The sequence below is a fragment of the Salvelinus fontinalis genome, chromosome 18, assembly GCF_029448725.1.
Source record: "Salvelinus fontinalis isolate EN_2023a chromosome 18, ASM2944872v1, whole genome shotgun sequence".
Classification (NCBI taxonomy): domain Eukaryota; kingdom Metazoa; phylum Chordata; class Actinopteri; order Salmoniformes; family Salmonidae; genus Salvelinus; species Salvelinus fontinalis.
The window spans coordinates 41,715,094-41,736,122 of NC_074682.1; the positions used below are offsets into that span (position 1 = coordinate 41,715,094).

The window sequence follows — 21,029 nt, forward strand, 5'->3', positions numbered from 1 at the left end:
CATCCAAGCGAGCAAAACAGCGCCCCTCTATGTGAATGTGTAGGCCATCTATCTGATGCTGTCTGGTCATAAAGAGTATGACATTGTTGCCTCCCATAGCATTGAATGCAAGGAAAGCCAGCGAGCAATTGGCCTCAATGGGCGTTGAGCTAAACTGAGTGAGCTGAACTATGAATGGTCCTGGAGCACCAAAAAAAGCCTGTTTGGATATGGCTTCACTCCTATTACATCAAGAGAAATACGTCATTGACAGAAACAACTTGAATTGTTGCATTTCATTGTGTTGTTGCCCGACGGTGGCTAGCTAGCTAAAATTTCCCTTTCCTAAATTAGCCATGTAAGAAGATAGGGATTTGGATTTGTGGTTTACTTTATTCTCTGTACTGGCCAATGATTATAACGGCGATTCTGATCCAACCATAAATGTATATATTGGACTAAGAGGATGTAAGTTCAATATGTAGCTAGATGTAGAAGAATAATGTTAACTAGCTAACGTTGCCTATAAAAGGAAGTTAGGCTAGCAAGCAATAATTTTAGCCAGATTAAAATAAAAGCTTTTACTGTATGACAGCCATAGACTGTTTCGTCAACATGAAAGAAAGGAGGATGGCATTGGCGTCTCTCCACAAGTAGGGTGAGTCAATATGTTTTTTTTATACTTGTATGTTTTTTTTTATACTTGCACGTCATAATTACCATACGTTGATTGTTTTTGGTATCTTTTAGTTGATGTTGAAATGGTGCTGGAAATGTGGAGGCAGCTCCTGTTTTCTTTGCGACTTGCAATATGCTTTTTGGACTTCACCGGACAGAGGTTGCTCTCCAGTTTAGTAATGAAACAAAGGTGTGGTGGAATTTATTCTGCCACTACATCTTATTGTCTCGACCTTATGCGTATATATCACGGTGTCAAGGTATATGAACTAACAGGTTATAGAGCAAACAATGCAATTATCACAACACATAAGTTGTAATATGCACATTTATTTCTGGCTTCCCCAGGGATTTTACCCACGCACTGTTACTGTAAATTAGTTCTGCCATTAGGTTCCAAAAAGGGGAGAGGTCAGTTATACATTAGGTGCTATGATCCACACCTAATATCCCTTCTGTGACTGAATGACAATTTAGTTTCAATAATATCACAAAACAAACTTTACTGTCAAAATAGCTTTGTCTTCGGCTTCATATTCATAAACTTAAACTCATCTCCTATGATCATGTGAATGGCCTCCATCTGAATGCCCTCATCTCATAATAGGGTAAGCTACTTTGGATATATGTTACATTTATAAAATGTATGCATATCATAGGTGTAAATGTACCAATGACAGTGGTTTTAAAAAGTCACACCTGGACATCACAATTCTAAAATTGTAAACAAAATCCTATAATTGACTACAACTGGTGGATAAGAGGGGAGGTTGACCAATTCGTAAATTAGTGATTGAAGTGAATTTTCATTTAACTAGGCAAGTTACAATGACGGCCTATCCCAGCCAAACCCAGACCCCGCTGGGCCAATTGTGCACCTCCCTATGGGACTACCAATCACAGCCAGATGTGATATAGCCTGGATTTGAAACAGGGACTGTAGTGATGCCTCTTGCACTGAGATGCAGTGCCTTAGACCGCTGTGCCACTAGTGAGCCCCTGGTCCTCATGAAAGTACTATAAAAATTTAACTTTAATTGTAATGCCACAAGACAACTTTACATAACTTACAGTGGGGCAAAAAAGTATTTAGTCAGCCACCAATTGTGCAAGTTCTCCCACTTAAAAAGATGAGAGAGGCCTGTAATTTTCATCATAGGTACACTTCAACTATGACAGACAAAATGAGGAAAAAAATCCAGAAAATCACATTGTGGGATTTGTAATGAATTTATTTGCAAATTATGGTGGAAAATAAGTATTTGGTCAATAACAAAAGTTTCTCAATACTTTGTTATATACCCTTTGTTGGCAATGACAGAGGTCAAACGTTTTCTGTAAGTCTTCACAAGGTTTTCACACACTGTTGCTGGTATTTTGGCCCATTCCTCCATGCAGATCTCCTCTAGAGCAGTGATGTTTTGGGGCTGTTGCTGGGCAGCACAGACTTTCAACTCCCTCCAAAGATTTTCTATGGGGTTGAGATCTGGAGACTGGCTAGGCCACTCCAGGACCTTGAAATGCTTCTTACGAAGCCACTCCTTCGTTGCCCGGGCGGTGTGTTTGGGATCATTGTCATGCTGAAAGACCCAGCCACGTTTCATCTTCAATGCCCTTGCTGATGGAAGGAGGTTTTCACTCAAAATCTCACGATACATGGCCCCATTCATTCTTTCCTTTACACGGATCAGTCGTCCTGGTCCCTTTGCAAAAAAAACAGCCCCAAAGCATGATGTTTCCACCCCCATGCTGCACAGTAGGTATGGTGTTCTTTGGATGCAACTCAGCATTCTTTGTCCTCCAAACACGACCAGTTGAGTTTTTACCAAAAAGTTATATTTTGGTTTCATCTGACCATATGACATTCTCCCAATCTTCTTCTGGATCATCCAAATGCTCTCTAGCAAACTTCAGACGGGCCTGGACATGTACTGGCTTAAGCAGGGGGACACGTCTGGCACTGCAGGATTTGAGTCCCTGGCGGCGTAGTGTGTTACTGATGGTAGGCTTTGTTACTTTGGTCCCAGCTCTCTGCAGGTCATTCACTAGGTCCCCCCGTGTGGTTCTGGGATTTTTGCTCACCGTTCTTGTGATCATTTCGACCCCACGGGGTGAGATCTTGCGTGGAGCCCCAGATCGAGGGAGATTATCAGTGGTCTTGTATGTCTTCAATTTCCTAATAATTGCTCCCACAGTTGATTTCTTCAAACCAAGCTGCTTACCTATTGCAGATTCAGTCTTCCCAGCCTGGTGCAGGTCTACAATTTTGTTTCTGGTATCTTTGACAGCTCTTTGGTCCTTTGACAGCTCTTTGGTCTTGGCCATAGTGGAGTTTGGAGTGTGACTGTTTGAGGTTGTGGACAGGTGTCTTTTATACTGATAACAAGTTCAAACAGGTGCCATTAATACAGGTAACGAGTGGAGGACAGAGGAGCCTCTTAAAGAAGAAGTTACAGGTCTGTGAGAGCCAGAAATCTTGCTTGTTTGTAGGTGACCAAATACTTATTTTCCACCATAATTTGCAAATAAATTCATTAAAAATCCTACAATGTGGGGGGATTGGAGGGACGCCATGTGCGACTGACGTGTTTTCCGTTTGCTCCCGTGGTATTTTTAAAGTTTATGTGAATTTTGCAGCAGAACCGTATTTATTTTCATATATTATTTTGGTGATCCCTTCCCGTAAAAACCAAGACTACTTTACTTCCAAATGTCAGCATGTCGACGAAACATAAGGCCAAAAGCATGACTTTGAGAAAACCCGGCCTACAAGACGCACTCTCATCACCGCCCTCTCCTGAGCCTGACGGCCCGGGGACTGACACTTTACCCGGGGTGGTGGCTTGGCCTGGCGGCGCTGAAATGAACATTCTCGAGGCCATCAAACTACTACGCTCTGAGATAGTTGAAATGAAAACGGAGGTGGTTGCTACGATTGAGGCCCGAATAAAGGAGGTTTCTGATACTTTAAAAGCAGATCTAACCATCCTGCGGAACGAGACGGTGCCAGCAATCACATCGCTCAAAACAACAATGGCGTCGCACACTACAACGATTGCAGCACTGGAGACCTCTGCTACAAATGTCTCCGACTTAACCTCATCCCTGGAGGCTGACGTGAAACACCTAGCTGCGGATTTAAAAAAGGTGAAGGAGAGCTGTGTAAGTTTAGAGGGATTCTCTCGCCGCAATAACCTGAGACTTGTATCAGTCCCAGAGTCAGCGGAAATGCCTCGCGCCACGGATTTCGTTTCTGGGCTGCTGAAGGATGTTCTTGCCTTAGATGAAAAGCCCCTGATTGATCGTGCCCACCGGTCACTGCGCCCAAAGCCCCGGGATGGAGAGAGGCCCTGTGACATAATTCTTCGAGTGCACTTTTTCCATGAGAAGATGGAGATTCTCCGACGAGCCCGCAATACCACTCTGAGCTTTCAAGGACAGAGCTTCTCCATCTACCAGGACTACTCCCCCACTGTTTCCAAGCAGCGCGCAGCTTTCGGACAGGCCAAACGACTACTTCGGGACCATCCAGGTGTGAAGTACGGACTGCGATTCCCGGCCCGTTTATGGCTATCTCATGATGGTAAAGACTACACATTTGAATCTCCGGATGAGGCTCTCTCTCACATTCAACGTCACGTCAAGAAGTCTTGAACTTGCTCATAGTTCAGCAACTGTTGCTTGCGAACTGTGGATAGTAAGTAACCCACCTGTGGTACAATTATGTTTAGCTACAACATGCTAATTTTGTATAGTTGGGGAGTTGGCAAACCCATTAAGGCTTATTTGATGTGATCTAATGTTTTGATCATCTAGTGTGCTTACCTTACAAGCATTCAGTCATTTTAATTTCATTGTATTGAGGTTTTACTTTACTCCTGTGTTTCTAGGCTGTCTCGCTCACCTACTCAGTTTGTTTACATAGTGTCTCAGTGACTCAAAATATTCTTGGTTATTTGTTTACTGCATCCGTTTGCATTGACCCAGTAAACAGTAAGTGCTTCCCGAGGCGACACGTTTTTTGGGGTCTTCACTTAAATTTTAAAAGTTCTGAGCGTCATTTATGCCCAGCAAGCGTTCAACGTTGTGCACACGTAGTTTTTCGGTCTTGGTTGTAAGCTGTCTCAGCATTCAACTAGACAACTATTATAATTATTATTATTATTATTATTTTTCATTGTCTTACTACGATTTCCTTACTTCAAATTAGGTTTTCGGCTGAGAGCCTTTATACATTTTATTTATTTTCTTTATTTTCTCTCTCAAATGCCTATTATAAGACTGGGAATATAATTATATACATCTACAAGTGGTGCTTTTGTAATTTAGTCTGCACAAGGGATTCACTTTTATTTAAAAAAAAAAAAAAATGATTATCTCTTTTTGCTGTTTTATCCACTAACAAAACGCGAATTTAAAGAGCGGGACTGTGGGTTTAGGTTTAAGACCGCACTCTCACAGACATACTGTGCGAAGAGAACATGTTCTATTTAGGCTTGTACCTCGTTTGGGGAGGTATTGTCTGGGATGGGGGGAGGGGGTGGGGGGAGGGGTTGAATTGTTCAGTTCTAATGTTGTCATTCTGTCTTTTTCATTTTTTTTCTGTACTTTTTCCAAACATCTACCACCGTACATTATTACTCTGAGACAAGTTATTCTAGGGTTTTTGGGCGCTCATTGCTTTTCCATTCTATGCTCTAATGACAGGGTTGTATAACGGGAATGCCCAGAGGGGCCGAAACGATGCGATCAAGTACATTTCGTGGAACATCAAAGGGGTTAATAACCCAGTGAAGCGTAAGAGGGTGTTGACACACTTAAAGGGTTTGAATGCAAATGTTGCATTTCTACAAGAGACTCACTTGAGGACTGGTGAGTACTTTAGGATGCGTAGGGACTGGGTTGGTCAAGTGTTCCACTCTAACTTTCATAGTAAATCAAGAGGGGCTGCCATTTTGGTTGATAAAGCTACTCCCTTTGTAGCTTCTGAGGTTATCGCTGATCCTAAGGGACGATACGTCATAGTAACCAGTAAACTGTTTTCTACCCCTCTTGTTTTGGCTAGTGTTTATGCTCCCAATTGGGATGACACAAGTTTCATTTCTTCCTTTTTGTCTGCTATACCCAATTTAGATTCTCATTTGTTGATTTTAGGGGGGGATTTCAACTACAAAATGTCCCCAGTTCTTGACAAGTCCTCACGAACAACTACAAGCCCATCTAAATGTGCCCTACTTATTCAAGCCTTTCTTCAGAAATATGCCATGTTTGAGGCCTGGCGTTTCCTACATCCTACAGATAGACAGTATTCCTTTTATTCTCATGTTCATCAAACATACTCCCGGATTGATTACTTATTTTTGGACAAAAAACTTCTGCCTAACCTTCGGCAGTGTACTTACAAGAGTATTGTTATTTCTGACCATTCACCATTAGTGCTTGAACTAGAGTTTCCCCAGCGACCTCCTATGTGTTATCAATGGCGTCTTAACCCCATTTTACTCTCAGATAAGGAGTTTGTCAATTTCATTTCTTCTGAAATCACCGTATTCCTAGAAACTAATTCAACACCAGGTATGTCCTGCTCTACCATATGGGAGTCTCTCAAAGCATACCTACGTGGCCAAATTATTTCTTATACAGCCAACCAAAACAGAGTACGCTCTCAGCGACTTCGGGACCTGAGCGAATCCATAGCCACATTGGATGAGAAGTATGCTACGGTTCCTTCCTCTGATCTGCATAAAGAGCGCCAACTACTCCAATCTGAATTTGATGAGCTTTCTATCAGGCAAGCTGAACAGTTACTCTTGCAAGCTCGGTACAGAGTGTATGAACAAGGCGACAAGGCGAGTAAACTCCTTGCACATCAGATCCGTAAATCTGAGGCCTCACGTTTAATCCCACAAATAAGGACCCCGTCTGGTGCCACCACAGTTATACATAAAGAGATCAATGATCAATTCAAACAATTTTACTCTGCGCTATACACCTCTGAATCCCCTCAAGACCCTTTGCTGATTGATTCCTTCTTTAATGGCCTGAATATGCCTTCAATTGATACAGACACCCATGACTGTCTAGAAGAAGAATTTACACCTGAGGAGATTGCAACAGCAGTGTCCGCAATGAAAAGTGGTAAATCACCGGGCCCGGATGGTTTTCCAACCGAATTTTACAGGACGTTTTCTGGTCTGCTTTGCCCATTCTTGTCTCGACTATTTGCAGAGTGCCTTAATACCTCAAAGCTACCACCTAGTCTTTATCAGGCTTCAATTTCATTACTATTAAAGAAAAACAAAGACCCCCTGGAATGTGGATCCTATCGCCCAATCTCGCTTTTAAACTGTGATTACAAAATCCTAGCCAAGCTTTTAGCCATCCGTATGGAAGGCTCGCTGCACCAAGTAATACATTCTGACCAGACTGGCTTTGTGAGAAATAGGCATTTGTTTTTCAATATTAGGCGCCTTATGAATATACTGTACTCCCCAGCGTCGGAGGACCCAGAGGTGGTGGTCTCACTTGATGCAGAAAAAGCGTTTGACCGCGTTGAGTTCGATTACCTAACAGCTACCCTTTATAGATTTGGCTTTGGCCCCAAATTCATTGCGTGGATAAAGATTCTTTATTTTTCCCCCATGGCTTCGGTACGGACTAACAACTTGTCCTCTGACTATTTTCCCTTGCACCGCGGATCCAGACAGGGCTGTCCACTCTCCCCCTTGTTGTTTGCTTTGGCAATTGAACCTCTCGCCATTGCACTACGCTCTAATGATGCCATTCAAGGAATAATCAGGACGGGCTTAGAGCAGAAAGTCTCGCTATATGCGGATGACCTCCTTTTGTTTATCTCTAACCCTGATACCTCATTGCCACACGCCTTATCTGTTCTTAAAAGGTTTGGATCAATCTCAGGGTACAAGCTGAATCTAGGCAAGAGTGAGCTTTTTCCTGTAAACAAGGCTGCTTTAAAGTGCTCTTTTACAAGTTCTCAGTTTAGGATTGTCCGGGATCAATTCACCTACTTGGGAGTTAGTGACAAGTAAATATTCAAATCTGTTTCAGGAAAACTTTGTTGCTCTAGCAGACAGTTTGAAACAATCTTTTACTTTTTGGAATTCGCTACCTCTTTCTCTCATCGGAAGGATTAATGTCATTAAAATGAGTGTGTTGCCCAAATTTCTATATTTATTTCAATGTTTACCCATTTTTATTCCAAAATCTTTTTTTATTTCACTGGATCAAACATTCATGCATTTTATTTGGGATGGCAAGGTACCACGGATTGGTAGAAAACATTTACAGAAGCCTAAGTCATTTGGGGGTTTAGCTCTACCAAATTTTCAGACATACTATTGGGCTGCAAATTTCAGAGCCCTTCTGTACTGGCTGCAGACTGATCCTACTGGCCCTAGACCACTCTGGGTCCAGATGGAGTCTGAATCGTGTAAACCTGCTGCACTTTCTTCTGTGTTGTGCTCGTCTCTCCCAGTGTCCCTAGGCAAAAGGTGTGTCAACCCAATTGTAAAGCAGTCTCTTAAAATTTGGAATCAGTTCCGTTTAGCCTTTGGCCTCTGAGGCTTTTCTCTATCAGGCCCAATCAATCAAAACATTTTATTTCCTCCATCTTTGAATGATGGGGCTTTTGGCATCTGGCACTCACTAGGCCTCTCCTCACTAGCCCAATTATTCTTTGATGATACATTTGCCTCTTTTGCTCAGCTACAGGAAAGGTTCAACCTCCCCCAATCCCACTTTTTCCGCTATCTCCAGACTAGGAACTTTGTCAGAGCTAACACACCTGAATTTCCCCATAGGCCTGCGAATACAGCTATAGAGAGCATCCTGGAGCTGAACAAGCTTCCTAGCGGTGCAATTTCAGATGTATATGCAATCATTCATGACTTACAGAACCCTTCTTTGGTGCCTTTAAAGACTCGATGGGAAAAGGATTTGGGGGAGGAACTTGGGGAAGACACCTGGGAATCTGTGCTGCGCAGGGTGCATTTGTCCTCTTTTAGCACTAGACACAGCCTCATTCAATTCAAGGTGGTTCACCGTATCCTCTGGTCTGGGGCCAGACTTGGAAGAATATTCTCTGATTTTGATCCTACCTGTGTCAGATGTAAAATTGAACCAGCCACACTGTTGCATATGTTCTGGGGCTGTCATAAACTGTCAGGTTTCTGGGAATTAATATTTAAATGTTTCTCTGATATATATGACACTGTTATAGATCCCTCTCCCCTTACAGCCCTTTTTGGAGTACTGGCCATAGGTACCCCCCTGTCAAGAATCCAGTCGGACACTGTTGCTTATACAACTCTTTTAGCTAGACGGCTAATACTACAGAACTGGAAGATGGCAGCTCCCCCATCTTATAAATATTGGGTGAGAGATGTGTTGTGCTCGCTGAAACTAGAAAAAATTCAATTAAATTCACGTGGGAACCCCAAACTGTTTAATGAGGCTTGGGCTCCATTCCGGTCTTACTTTAAACAGTCCATCCTCTGATGGCATTCCTATTAAAACCAAAATAAGTCTGTATTTGACCCCCCTGTGACTTGGGGGTTGGATGAGCATTTCTCTGTGTTTTTTCTGGGATGGGGGTAGGGGGCATTAAGGTTGATGTGCTTAGTGATTGGGACCTGCGGATGCCTTGTTCATCTTGCCCGGGCAGAGACTAAGGTGTGAGCTTGTTTTTCCCAGTTATTTTTATTTTTACATTTTGTTCACGCCTACATAAAATGATTATTATTCATTTTTTATTTTAAAGCATTGTAAACTTTTTATTTTTTGGTCCAGTGAATGGTTGGTCTGTGGCCTTGACTGTCTGTGAGTGGTTACATTTCTCCACCCCATCCCTTGACTGTTTACAGAACAATGGTGAGGTGTTTGCTCTGTCCCTATACTATAGATTGCCCTTTAACCTTTGTAGCCTTCTGCCTGGTGTGTTTGGCTTGTCTAAAGTATGGTATCTTTAAAGCTATTTTTTTTATTTTTTTATGTATTATTTGTATTTTTTCTAGTTGAGTATATTATTTATATTGCTTTGTCTTGTCTGTGTGTGTAAAACTTAATAAACAGAGTTTTCAACAACAAAAAAATCCTACAATGTGATTTTCTGGATTTTTTTTCTCATTTTGTCTGTCATAGTTGAAGTGTACATATGATGAAAATTATAGGCCTCTCTCATCTTTTTAAGTGGAAGAACTTGCACAATTGGTGGCTGACTAAATACTTTTTTGCCCCACTGTACATTTTAAAAGGGTGGTGACTGTCAAAGTTCCATGTTGAATTTCCTCCATTATTACAAAACAGGAGTATATTCCAGTCTTTCTTGGTGTCTGTGAAAGCTCTGGGTCTGGACACCACCCTCTGCAACTGGATCCTGGACTTCCTGACATGGACCAACAACACCACCACTCTTGTCAAGAGGGTGCAACAGCGTCTCTACTTTCTAAGGCGGCTGAAGAAATTCAACATGTCACCCCGGTCCTCTCCAAAAACAACTACTGCACCATCGAGAACGTCCTGACCAGTTGCATCATGGCCTGGTAAGGGAATTGTCCTCATTGAAAATCTGTTGTTTGAATTGAAGAGGCCAATCCATAAGTGCAGAGGCAGGATACCAAGGACCTGGGAAGATTCTGTATGGAGGAATGGTCTAAGATTCCTCCCAATGTGTTCTCTAATCTCATAAAACATTTTAGAGGAAGGCTCAGTGTCATTATCCTCGCAAGGGGAGGCTGCTGGAGTATTAATAATTTTGATCCCTATCTTTTTTAGATGTTTTTTTAAATTACTTGTTTGACTAAATCTCTATCTCTGAGCAATTGTATTAGTATAAAATAATATAATTTTCCCATTTTTGTGAGCATACAATTTAGTTCAGTATGTGCATTATTTATTTTATACAGTCTTTTTTGCTTATGTTTGTCAGTGGTGCCAATAATTTGGGACCTGACTAATACCCTCAAATAAAAGGTGACACTGTACTGTCACCTCATATAAAACATTTGATCTCAAATTCAAAATGGTGGAGTATAGAGGCAAATTTAGATTGCAGATTCACTTTCCAAATTTATCTGGAGGGGAGTGTACCTTCTCGTTTAAAATGTCATAACTTGCAAAGGAACCAAGAGCCCCTGTTAACCTCCTGCATTGCTAAACAACTGGGTTACTGTCCCATGAGGCTGAGTTTCTGGTCATTAAACACTCTTTCATGAGAGTAGGTCAACTGTCAGGTGTCTTTTATTTGCGGCTGCAGTGGGAAGGAACCGGGCAGGATGCCAGCAGGAATGAGGTTGGCTGGGGCGATCTGTGGAATAGAATGGAGATAGTGTGGCAGCCTGATGTTTTGGCTGACATAAGCAAGCCTAACTTCGAGAACAGGTAGATCAGTTGGAGCTAGCTCAAATTTCGGCACAAGATTGATCCACGACATGTGGAGCTGTGGGTTCTTAAAAGGGTCAATCTGTAGTTGCTACATCCATTTTTTGACAAATAAATGAATGATATATACCCATTGATTCTTTAAGAATATAATGTATAAATGCCTCATAAGGTTAGTTCAACTGTCAAACCCCATCAGAACCCCAAAAACACTGTATAGCCTCAAAACATTCTTAAAACTAAATGTGATATCTTGGGTGGTCAGTTTGTCGTTGCATAGCACAGTCTATACATTTTAGAGTGGTTGCATTGTATACACGCATTGGCTGTAAGTCGCTTTGGATAAAAGCATCAGGTAAAGGTCATTAAAAAAATATTTTAAAAAAATCTCCAGGCCCATCCCTCAGCTTTTTACCAAAACAGAAGCAGGGTGCCCGCTTTGTTATTGTTTCAACTAAGGATTATCCCTTTAAATACACTACAGTAGACATAGGCCTTTGCCCTGCAGCCATGAACATGTGCTTCTGGTATTCTTTTGTTTGGTATTCTATAATTCTTTTGTTTTTACACCAGAGCGACTCAAGTGCCTCTGCAACTCACTTCATGACATATATAGGCCTACACAGACTTTTATTCGAGGTCCAGGGAAGTCACTAATACAAACAACTATTACAGTATTGTACATAGGCCTAAATACCATATGTCAGTAAAAGAAATAGCATAACCCAGAGACATATTACAATGTAGGCATGTAGCCCAAAATAGAAAGGGCACAACTGTGTGAACTGTGGGTGGGAGAAGTCTACTCTCTGGAATGTCACTCGAATAATCAGTCCAACCTACAAGAAGTCTAAGCCAAGTGAAGAGATTGGTGTGGACTGGAATTTACTCATACCGGAAAAACTTGGAGTTTGAATTTGTGTAAATGGTTGTTTACTGGACGAAATACACATGCTTAACTCAGCCTTTGCACCAGAGAAAATGAATCACGCCCCCCAAAGTTTATGAAAGTTTGCTTCTGCTTAACTGCCACTCTGCCAGAACAGTACACTTTGAGAAAGTATCAAGCAAAGATAAGACATCAGTGAGAACTTGAGTTGCTTTAGTTGTGCCTCAGGCATTTAGTAAAACATAGTTTTTAGAAAACTGATATTCAAAGCAAAAGTTTTAAAGTAAACCATAATTTCATTCATTTTATTTTCAAAGAGTAACCTGAAACCGAGAAAGGGAACTTTTCCTGATGTTTGGATTTTTTTTTTATATATATATTTTTTTTACCAGGTAAGTTGACTGAGAACACGTTCTCATTTGCAGCAACGACCTGGGGAATAGTTACAGGGGAGAGGAGGGGGATGACTGAGCCAATTGTAAACTGGGGATTATTAGGTGACCATGATAGTTTGAGGGCCAGATTGGGAATTTAGCCAGGACACCGGGGTTAACACCCCTACTCTTACGATAAGTGCCATGGGATCTTTAATGACCTCAGAGAGTCAGGACACCCGTTTAACATCCCATCCGAAAGACGGCACCCTACACAGGGCAGTGTCCCCAATCACTGCCCTGGGGCATTGGGATATTTTTTAGACCAGAGGAAAGAGTGCCTTCTACTGGCCCTCCAACACCACTTCCAGCAGCATCTGGTCTCCCATCCAGGGCCTGACCAGGACCAACCCTGCTTAGCTTCAGAAGCAAGCCAGTGGTGGTATGCAGGGTGGTATGCTGCTGGCTTTGCAGTTTCAATGTATGTAAAATCTTCAAATATCTATGCATGCTACTTTTTATGTAAATTCAAATAACGGTAACTCAGAAAAGCCTTGTCAGGCTATAGGCTTATGGAAATGTGTTATTTCATACAACTGTATGCTGCTCTTTGTATGCCATTTGAATATTTGAGAATTAACCAATGATATTAGGCCACTCTTGGCCATGATTACAGACACCTGTGTGTCTTTTGACACTATATAAACGAGTCATCCCACAGTGTTTGTGATTATACCCTGATGAAGACAGCTTGGTTGTCGAATCGTTGGTAATTAAATCTTTGCATCTGAGCTCCTAGAGTGTGCGGCTCTCCTTTATTTTCAAGTTTTCTACTCCGCTAGACAGCACCTCGCCTAAACTTCTTCTATTTCATACAACTGAACAAAGGAAAGGTTGAGTCATTATCAAATCACAGTTTATTTGTCACGTGCGCTGAATACAACAGGTGTAGTCCTTACAGTGAAATGCTTACTTACAGGCCCTAACCAACAGTGCAATTTTTAAGTAAAAAAATAGGTATTAGGTGAACAACAGATAAAGTAAGGAAATAAAAAACTGTAAAAAGACAGTGAATAATAACAGTAGCAAAGCTATATACAGTAGCGAGGCTATATACAGGCACCGGTTAGTCGGGCTAATTGAGGTAGTATGTACATGTAGGTTTGGTTAAAGTGACTATGCATATATGATACAGAGAGTAGCAGCAGCGTAAAAGAGGGGTTGGGGGGGGAACACACAATGCAAATAGTCTGGGTAGCCATTTGGGGGTAAAAGCTGTTGAGAAGGCTTTTGGTCCTAGACTTGGCGCTCCGGGACCACTTGCCATGCGGTAGTAGAGAGAACAGTCTATGACTGGGGTGGATGGGGTCTTTTGACAATTTTTAGGGCCTTTCTCTGATACCGCATGGTGTAGAGGTCCTGGATGGCAGGCAGCTTAGCCCCAGTGATGTACTGGGCCGTACGCACTACCCTCTGTAGTGCCTTGCGGTCGGAGGCCGAGCACTTGCCGTACCAGGCAGTGATGCAACCAGTCTGGATGCTCTCGATGTTGCAGCTGTAGAACCTTTTGAGGATCTCAGGACCCATGTCAAATCTTTTTAGTTTCCTGAAGGGGAATAGGCTTTGTCATGCTCTATTTATGACTGTCTTGGTGTGTTAGGGTTGTTGGTGATGTGGACACCAAGGAACTTGAAGTTCTCAACCTGGTCCACTACAGCCCCGTCGATGAGAATGGGGGCGTGCTCGGTCCTCCTTTTCCTGTAGTTCACAATCATCTCCTTAGTCTTGGTTACGTTGAGGGATAGGTTGTTATTCTAGCACCACCCGGCCAGGTCACTGACCTCCTCCCTACAGGCTGTCTCGTTATTGTCGGTGATCAGGCCTACCACTGTTGTGTCGTCTGCAAACGTAATGATGGTGTTGGACTCGTACCTGGTCATACAGTTGTGGGTGAACAGGGAGTACAGGAGGGGATTGAGCACGCACCCCTGAGGGGCTCCAGTGTTGAGGATCAGTGTGGCAGATGTGTTGCTACCTACCCTCACCACCTGGGGGCGGCCCATCAGGAAGTCCAGGATCCAGTTGCAGATTGATGTGTTTAGTCCCAGGGTCCTTAGCTTAGTGAGGAACTTTGAGGGCACTATGGTGTTGAGCTGTAGTCAATGAACAGCATTCTCACGTAGGTTGGAATGGGTCTAGGAGTGGGTCTAGGGTTTCTGGGATGATGGTGTTGATATGAGCCATGACGTCATGTTTCCTCCTGGCACCAGAGGGAGGCAGAAACCACCCTAGAGACTTTTATTGGACTCAGGTGTGTCTTATTAGTTCATGATTGTGTCCCTGTTGAAAAAGGTAAGTTTTCTGTGGTCCTTTGCAGAAGCTTGAATTGTTTACCGTGTGCATTCTTTTCCTGAGTGAGTTTGAGGCTTAGTATTTGTTATTTTTCTAGTGTACTGTGATCCTGCCTCTACTGTTTCTCAGTAAAGTATTTATGTTTATCCTTATCCACTGATTCCTCATCTGGTCTCTTCTCTGCACCTGTGTCCAACCTCTCCACGTCACACATGACCCGCCTTTCAAAGCTACGGATGTGAGTGCTACGGATCGGTAGTCATTTAGGTAGGTTACCTTGGTGTTCTTGGGCCCAGGGACTATGGTGATCTGCTTGACTAACTCATCACTTAAGGAGGCAAACATATTGAGTGAATTTGTTTTTCCCAACTAAATACAGTCTCTGTTCAACAATACTCTATTATGGCTCTTTGTTTCCACATAAACAAACATTCAGTCCAGGTTTTTTGTTTTGTTGCAATTCTCAATTATCCTTTCAGAGGCTTTGACAGTCCTTTTTGGTTGTCCTGCTGAAGCACTTATTGAAGCAGTTGAATAGCATTCATTGTCAGTCAGGGTGTTCTGACTGTTTAGTCCAATGCTGAAGGCATTTGACACCTAAGTAGTGTCCTCCTGATAATCCTCAGTCCCTTGAGTAAATGGCTGAAGCCTTAGAGCCACTCGGTTTCCTCTAAGTTGTGATCCATGCTCCGTTTGGATCTCATAGGAATGCGGTGCAACTTCTCTCTGCACGTGTCCTTGCTGCATCCAGGTTCCCGTAGTGATGTCTCTGAGTTTTTGGTTTGTCCGTTCAATTAAAACCGACAACCATCTTCTCTTCATCTTTGATGAGGTTAACGGCGGTTGCCAACAGAGCGAGAACGTTGCATTACCACCACCAGCTGGACGGGATATTGAATAAGAAACATTTAAAAAATTGCAGAAAAGGGGGGAAAACTACATCATATTAAAATAAAACATGTTAACTAAGAAAGCCCATCCCACTTCTTCAATCCCAGTCCACTCTAAAATACATCCCTACACAGGCTCAGGGGCCTGTGATGGTGGTACATTCACCATCAGGATTTCTTGCACGGCCTCGGCTGTGAAATCACAGACCCAAAACTTTCAGCAGCATTCACAATACCAATTTGATTAGATTTCTTCTCCGCTTGTGCTGTACAGTTTATGACCATTGCAATAAATAATACAAAGTCCACCTTTTTAACATGCAGCAGTTCACTATCCCTCGGTTGATGAGAAACCTTCACTGGTCTTGGTGGCGCTACTGCCGTTGTTTCTTCCCCGCTACTCGTTCCTTCCAATTTTCTCACCGCCTCCAGATAGGAGACACGCTGGACACTCATTACCCTTGCCACCTCATTCTCCTTCACAGGTCACTCCAGAAATTCAAGTGCATGTTCACCTCCACAGTTGCAGCATTTCCCTTCATCTGGCGTACGATATTCTTCCCTTCTGCACACACTTGACACATGACCAAATATTTTACATTTATAACACTGAAGGGGCTTGTACACAAACGCTCTTACAGGGTGTCTCATGAATCCTAACTTTGTATGAGAAGGGAGAGACTTGTCATCAAAGAACAGTAACATGGATGAATTAAATTTTTCTCCACACGTCAGTCGATTTGCACCAACCACTCCATCGATGTCTTCAGTTATATCCTCTGCCTTTACTTCTTGCGCCACCCCAGAAATAACCCCCTAGATAGCACCCTGCTACGAAAATCCACACAGGAAACATTCCGCAACAATATCTTTTTGAGTCTTAAAACACGCTTCTTCTCCTCCGCAGAAACAACAAATCTAAATAAGACCACTTCTTGTGACTCACCGACTCCACACTTTCCTACAACACATTCCAGATCTTGGATTTCCCAAGTAGCATTGATCCAAAACCCTCAATCCGATGAAATACTAGTCTCGTGGTTACCTATTTTCCAATACTGATTTACTTCTCGTTTCCCTTTTTCTTCGCCACTGTAACCAACCCTTCTCACTTTCTGTACTATTAGCTTCACCCAACTCACTAGCAGTTTCAAATAAAACCTCAGTTTCCCACCATCTTCTCAAACGATGATCTTTCGACCTAGACAACAAGGGGAGGGGAGTTCCTTACTAATTAGTGACCTTAATTCATCAGTCAAGTACAGGACAGGAGCGAAAACCCAAAGACACTCGGCCCTCTGTGGAATGAGTTTAACACGTGACATAGATTTACCCTATTTCAGCCTCTATTAATTTACTGTAGTTAACTCTGTTTGAATTGTTCCCTGACATCAGACACGTTTTCACGAAGATAGTTTGGAGTGAGATTTATTTTCTTTAATCTGTAAATGTCTACCATGATCTGTGCGTATATTCAACATGATTCACAAATGAAACTATGATCTATGAATATATTTAGTAAATAAAACCAGGATCTGTAAATGTGTAAAAATATTTCACTAATTAAACCTTGATCTGTATATCTATTCAACATAGCTCACAAATAAAACGAACATTTTAACAAATATAGAACGATGTGTGAGCAAATGTTCAGAAACATTTACAACTGTGGAATGTGCATTTGCACATTCAAAAAGTGCTTGTGGATCTCTGTATTTTGTTTGTAAAAAAACGCAAGTTATGGGTTAACACTGGCACCTAGTGGTTATTTGTAGTACTACAGCCACGAGTTGACGTCCAGGACTTGTCTTTACATGTCGCTGTAGAGGTTTGCCCAGGCATGTACTGTACTAGATCAGGACAGTAGGAGGGCTTTATGAATCATAGTCTGATGGCAAGCACTTAAATACAACTGCAGCCTCCTGAACACACAGTCCAGTTCCTCCTTTACACCGATGAAGTGAAGTACATTCGGGATTTTGATAGAGATTTACTTGTGCATAAATGGTAAGTTCTTTATTGGTTGGGTTAGGCTAGCTATACAACTTCTTACATCTTGTTGCATTAGCGAGTAGTGTTTCAGTGATTATGGTGTGATATTTGGTTGTTATTGAATTATATTGGAATATCTGATTTATTGATGCCATTTATTAATATTTGTTTCAGTTTGATGGTTGGTGATAGGATAGGCCGATTTTAAGATAATTTAATTGGGTTACTACCTTAGTTGTTGATGTTTAAATCTGAGAGAAACAGTATTGGTCTTACATAGCAATAATCTATCATATTTACCTTTGTTCAGAGGCATCTGATTGCAGTGAAACATACATTTAAAAAATCAAACTTAAGCACTTTTAGATTTGCTATTCTGTAGAGTAGAAGACACAAGAAAGGAACTTGTGTCACATACTCAGGATAATTCAACAAACTGTCAACTCCGACAATGTACACTATATTTACAAAAGTATATGGACACCCCTTCAAATTAGTGGATTTGGCTATTTTAGCCACACCCGTTTCTGACAGGTGTATAAAATCGAGCACACAGGCATGCAATCTCCATAGACACACATTGGCAGTGGAATGGCCTTACTGAAGGGGCTCTGTGACTTTCAACGTGGCATCGTCATAGGATGCCACCTTTCCAACAAGTCAGTTCGTAAAATTTCTGCCCTGTTATTGTGAAGTGGAAACGGAAAGGTGGGAGCAACAAGGCTCAGCCGCAAAGTGCTAGGTCACACAAGCTCACAGAACGGGACCGCCGAGTGCTGAAGCACAGAGCCCCGACCTCAACCCCATCGAACATCTTTGGGATGAATTGGAACACCGACTGCGAGCCAGGTCTAATCGCCCAACATCAGTGCCCGACCTCACTAATGCTCTTGTGGCTGAATGGAAGCAAGTCCTTGCAGCAGTGCTCCAACATCTAGTGGAAAGCCTTCCCAGAAGAGTGGAGGCTGTTATGGCAGCAAAGGGGGGACCAACTATATATTAATGCCCATGATTTTGGAATGAGATGTTCGACAAGCTTTTGGCCATGTGGTGTAGATCAGGTGTCTACATTTGACATGAGGTCTTTTTACATGATCTTATTGATGACGTTACTGTTTGCTCTTGCTGTGCTCTGTAAGTAGATATCCGTCTACTTAACTAACCATGCTGTCCTCTCCCTTTGTCCCCTGCAGTGTAGAACCAGAACAACCATGGCCAGTCGTAAGCGGATTCTGAGCTCCCTGGGGAAAGGTCCTGCCAGACGGAACCTGTTTGGCCCAGTGGACCATGAGCAGTTGCAGCAGGAGTACCAGAATGCCTTGCGCAGAGACCTGGAGGACGCCTGCCACCGCTGGGGCTTTGATTTCCTGTCAGAGAAGCCTCTGGCTGGGGGAGACTTCCAGTGGGAGGGGGTTCTAGGCACCAAGCTGCCTCTCCTCTACCAACCCTGCCTTTTGGGTCAGGGAGAGGCACAGAGGGAGGGAGGCCTGACGGCCATCACAGGGGGGGTCAGGGCAGGGCCATTGCACCGTGGCAAGGAGAATATCCCTTGCACACCTGAGAAGTGCGGAGCCAACCACCAGAACCTGGAGAAAACACCAGACAAGAAGGAGAACACGAACCACAATGAAAACAGACTGAAGACGAAACAGACCGAAGACTAAACAGACCAACCTCACAGGTAGGAGTGTTGGTGTCGTGTGTGGATGTAGGGGTTGGTTATTGGGGAAGGGTTATAAGGATGTAGGGTTGAACTGCTGGTTTACTTTAAAATTAAGTTTTGAATAAGAAGTCCAATGCTGACAAGTCCTCTTGGTTTCTGTCTCTGCAGATTTCTACCAAGCCAAGAAGAGAGTGGTGGGTACGCAGTGTAAGTCAGGCCAGTGATTTCAGGGCACACAGTCACAGCAGCCAGAGAGCCAACAGTCGGGACAGAACCACAGCAAACACTACTTCTCGCAGGAACCCACACACTGCACAGACACTGGACACATAGAGTGCATACTTACCTGGAGGAATACATAACCAATACTCTAAACAAATGCAGGGGGAAATTAAACAACATCTTTTATTGCATCCATTACCAATGTATACTGTAAAAAAAAAAAGTATATCCATGTAGGTTAACCGATGTACTAATTATTTCAATGTAAGGGGGCTTGTGTTCTTCCTGTGGTAATGAAGGAACATTCAAACGGTTCAAATGATGCATCCATGTTCATTTGTGAGTCATGTAAGGACATCCTCTAAAACCCTATGACCTTTTGGTGTAAAGGGGACTTTTGCTATAAGAGCTCACTGTCTGGACAGGTAAGTTCCTGTCTGACATTCCACAGCACTAAAATGGACCAATCAAAGCCCTGCCTCTGGGTCTACCCTTAAACCCTCTTGTATTGATGACATCTTAAAATGATGAAACCATACTGTTTATGGTAGAGGTTGAATCTACTACAATATACTGTCTCATTGAAAAATGACCACAACAACATAATAGTATTTTACAAAGTCTTTCTGGTTCATATGTCCAAATGTATTGATTGATGTGATTTTATTTAATGTTTTTTCCTTAATGCTGTATTTCTTGTGAAGAGTGCCAGAATCATGTTATCTTTTGCAAGCACTTCCTGCCTAAAGTATGTATGTTTGTACATATTGTGTACATTTGTGAAATCTCAACATGTACTCATAGGAAACTAGTGGAAGAGTACTGTAATGAATAAGACTGTTATGCTTATAATGCAAATTCCTATATAGGAAATGTCACCAATGTCCCTCACCTTCTAACTAGGGCATTTTGCTATAATACTCCTGGGAATTTGTTGATGGGTACCTCCCCAATGCTCTTTCATGATTTTCTGAACACAAGGCCAGACATGAAAGTTAACCTTAGAATAGTATCAGAAATGTACGTTTTCTTTCAGTATTGCTCAATATTTTTAATGTAGCCACAGCAGGTGCATCAAGGGACTCAAATTAGTCAAGTGCATGTATGGTATTTTAATCTAATTAGGGAAATTGTGTCCTCAAAAACACACAGCTATTTTAGAGTAAGCTACAGCCAAGTGGAAGTGCAGTAAAATACACATGAAGTGTTTTCATCTGCCTCAAACTAAGGTCCATCACGGACCACGGTTATTTTTCGTTATAATGGCTGATCCTTCTGCTATTGGTAATTTGAATGGGGGTTAGACAACATCTCTGTCATGAAAATTCTTCCAAACTAAACTAATAGCTTCACAGACCCTGATATTCTGCTAATAACATGCATTACACCAAAAAATGCACTTGTGTTTATAGATGTTGGTGCACAAGTCCTACATAGCGTTTATGTTCAAATCTACAACAAAAATATTATTTATTATGAAATAAGGTAGATATGTGTTATTGGTTATTAGGAAAAAATTGAAATAAATACAGTATGTATATATTATCCTGAAGTACATTTATTGTTTCACCTTTGGGTGTCATGAAAGTCTT

At 42.1% G+C, this 21,029-nt stretch overlaps 1 protein-coding gene across 3 annotated transcripts; it reads left to right on the plus strand.

The window, feature by feature from the left end:
• The first annotated feature begins 65 nt into the window (after nucleotides 1-65).
• On the plus strand, nucleotides 66-20,982 carry LOC129815558 (cyclin-dependent kinase inhibitor 1-like). 3 transcript variants are annotated; one of them, XM_055869485.1, is made up of 4 exons: nucleotides 66-637; nucleotides 9,982-10,217; nucleotides 18,746-19,233; nucleotides 19,384-20,982. In XM_055869485.1, the coding sequence occupies exon 3, from the start codon at nucleotides 18,764-18,766 to the stop codon at nucleotides 19,214-19,216; it is 453 nt and encodes a 150-aa protein (XP_055725460.1). In that variant the 5' UTR covers nucleotides 66-637; nucleotides 9,982-10,217; nucleotides 18,746-18,763; the 3' UTR covers nucleotides 19,217-19,233; nucleotides 19,384-20,982. The 3 variants fall into 3 exon arrangements, with proteins under 3 accessions (XP_055725460.1, XP_055725461.1, XP_055725463.1); XM_055869488.1 differs by lacking the exons at nucleotides 66-637; nucleotides 9,982-10,217 and adding an exon at nucleotides 17,398-17,567 and having other exon boundaries at nucleotides 18,746-19,174; nucleotides 19,206-19,233; XM_055869486.1 differs by lacking the exon at nucleotides 9,982-10,217.
• Nucleotides 20,983-21,029: the final 47 nt, after the last annotated feature.

What these genes read in the sequence shown, in the direction of transcription:
- LOC129815558 (XM_055869488.1), top strand. An exon ending in ACAAGAAGGAGAACACGAAC is followed by an intron (nt 19,175 to 19,205) that starts CACAATGAAAAC and finishes AGACGAAACAGA; the next exon opens with CCGAAGACTAAACAGACCAA. An exon ending in TAAACAGACCAACCTCACAG is followed by an intron (nt 19,234 to 19,383) that starts GTAGGAGTGTTG and finishes CTGTCTCTGCAG; the next exon opens with ATTTCTACCAAGCCAAGAAG.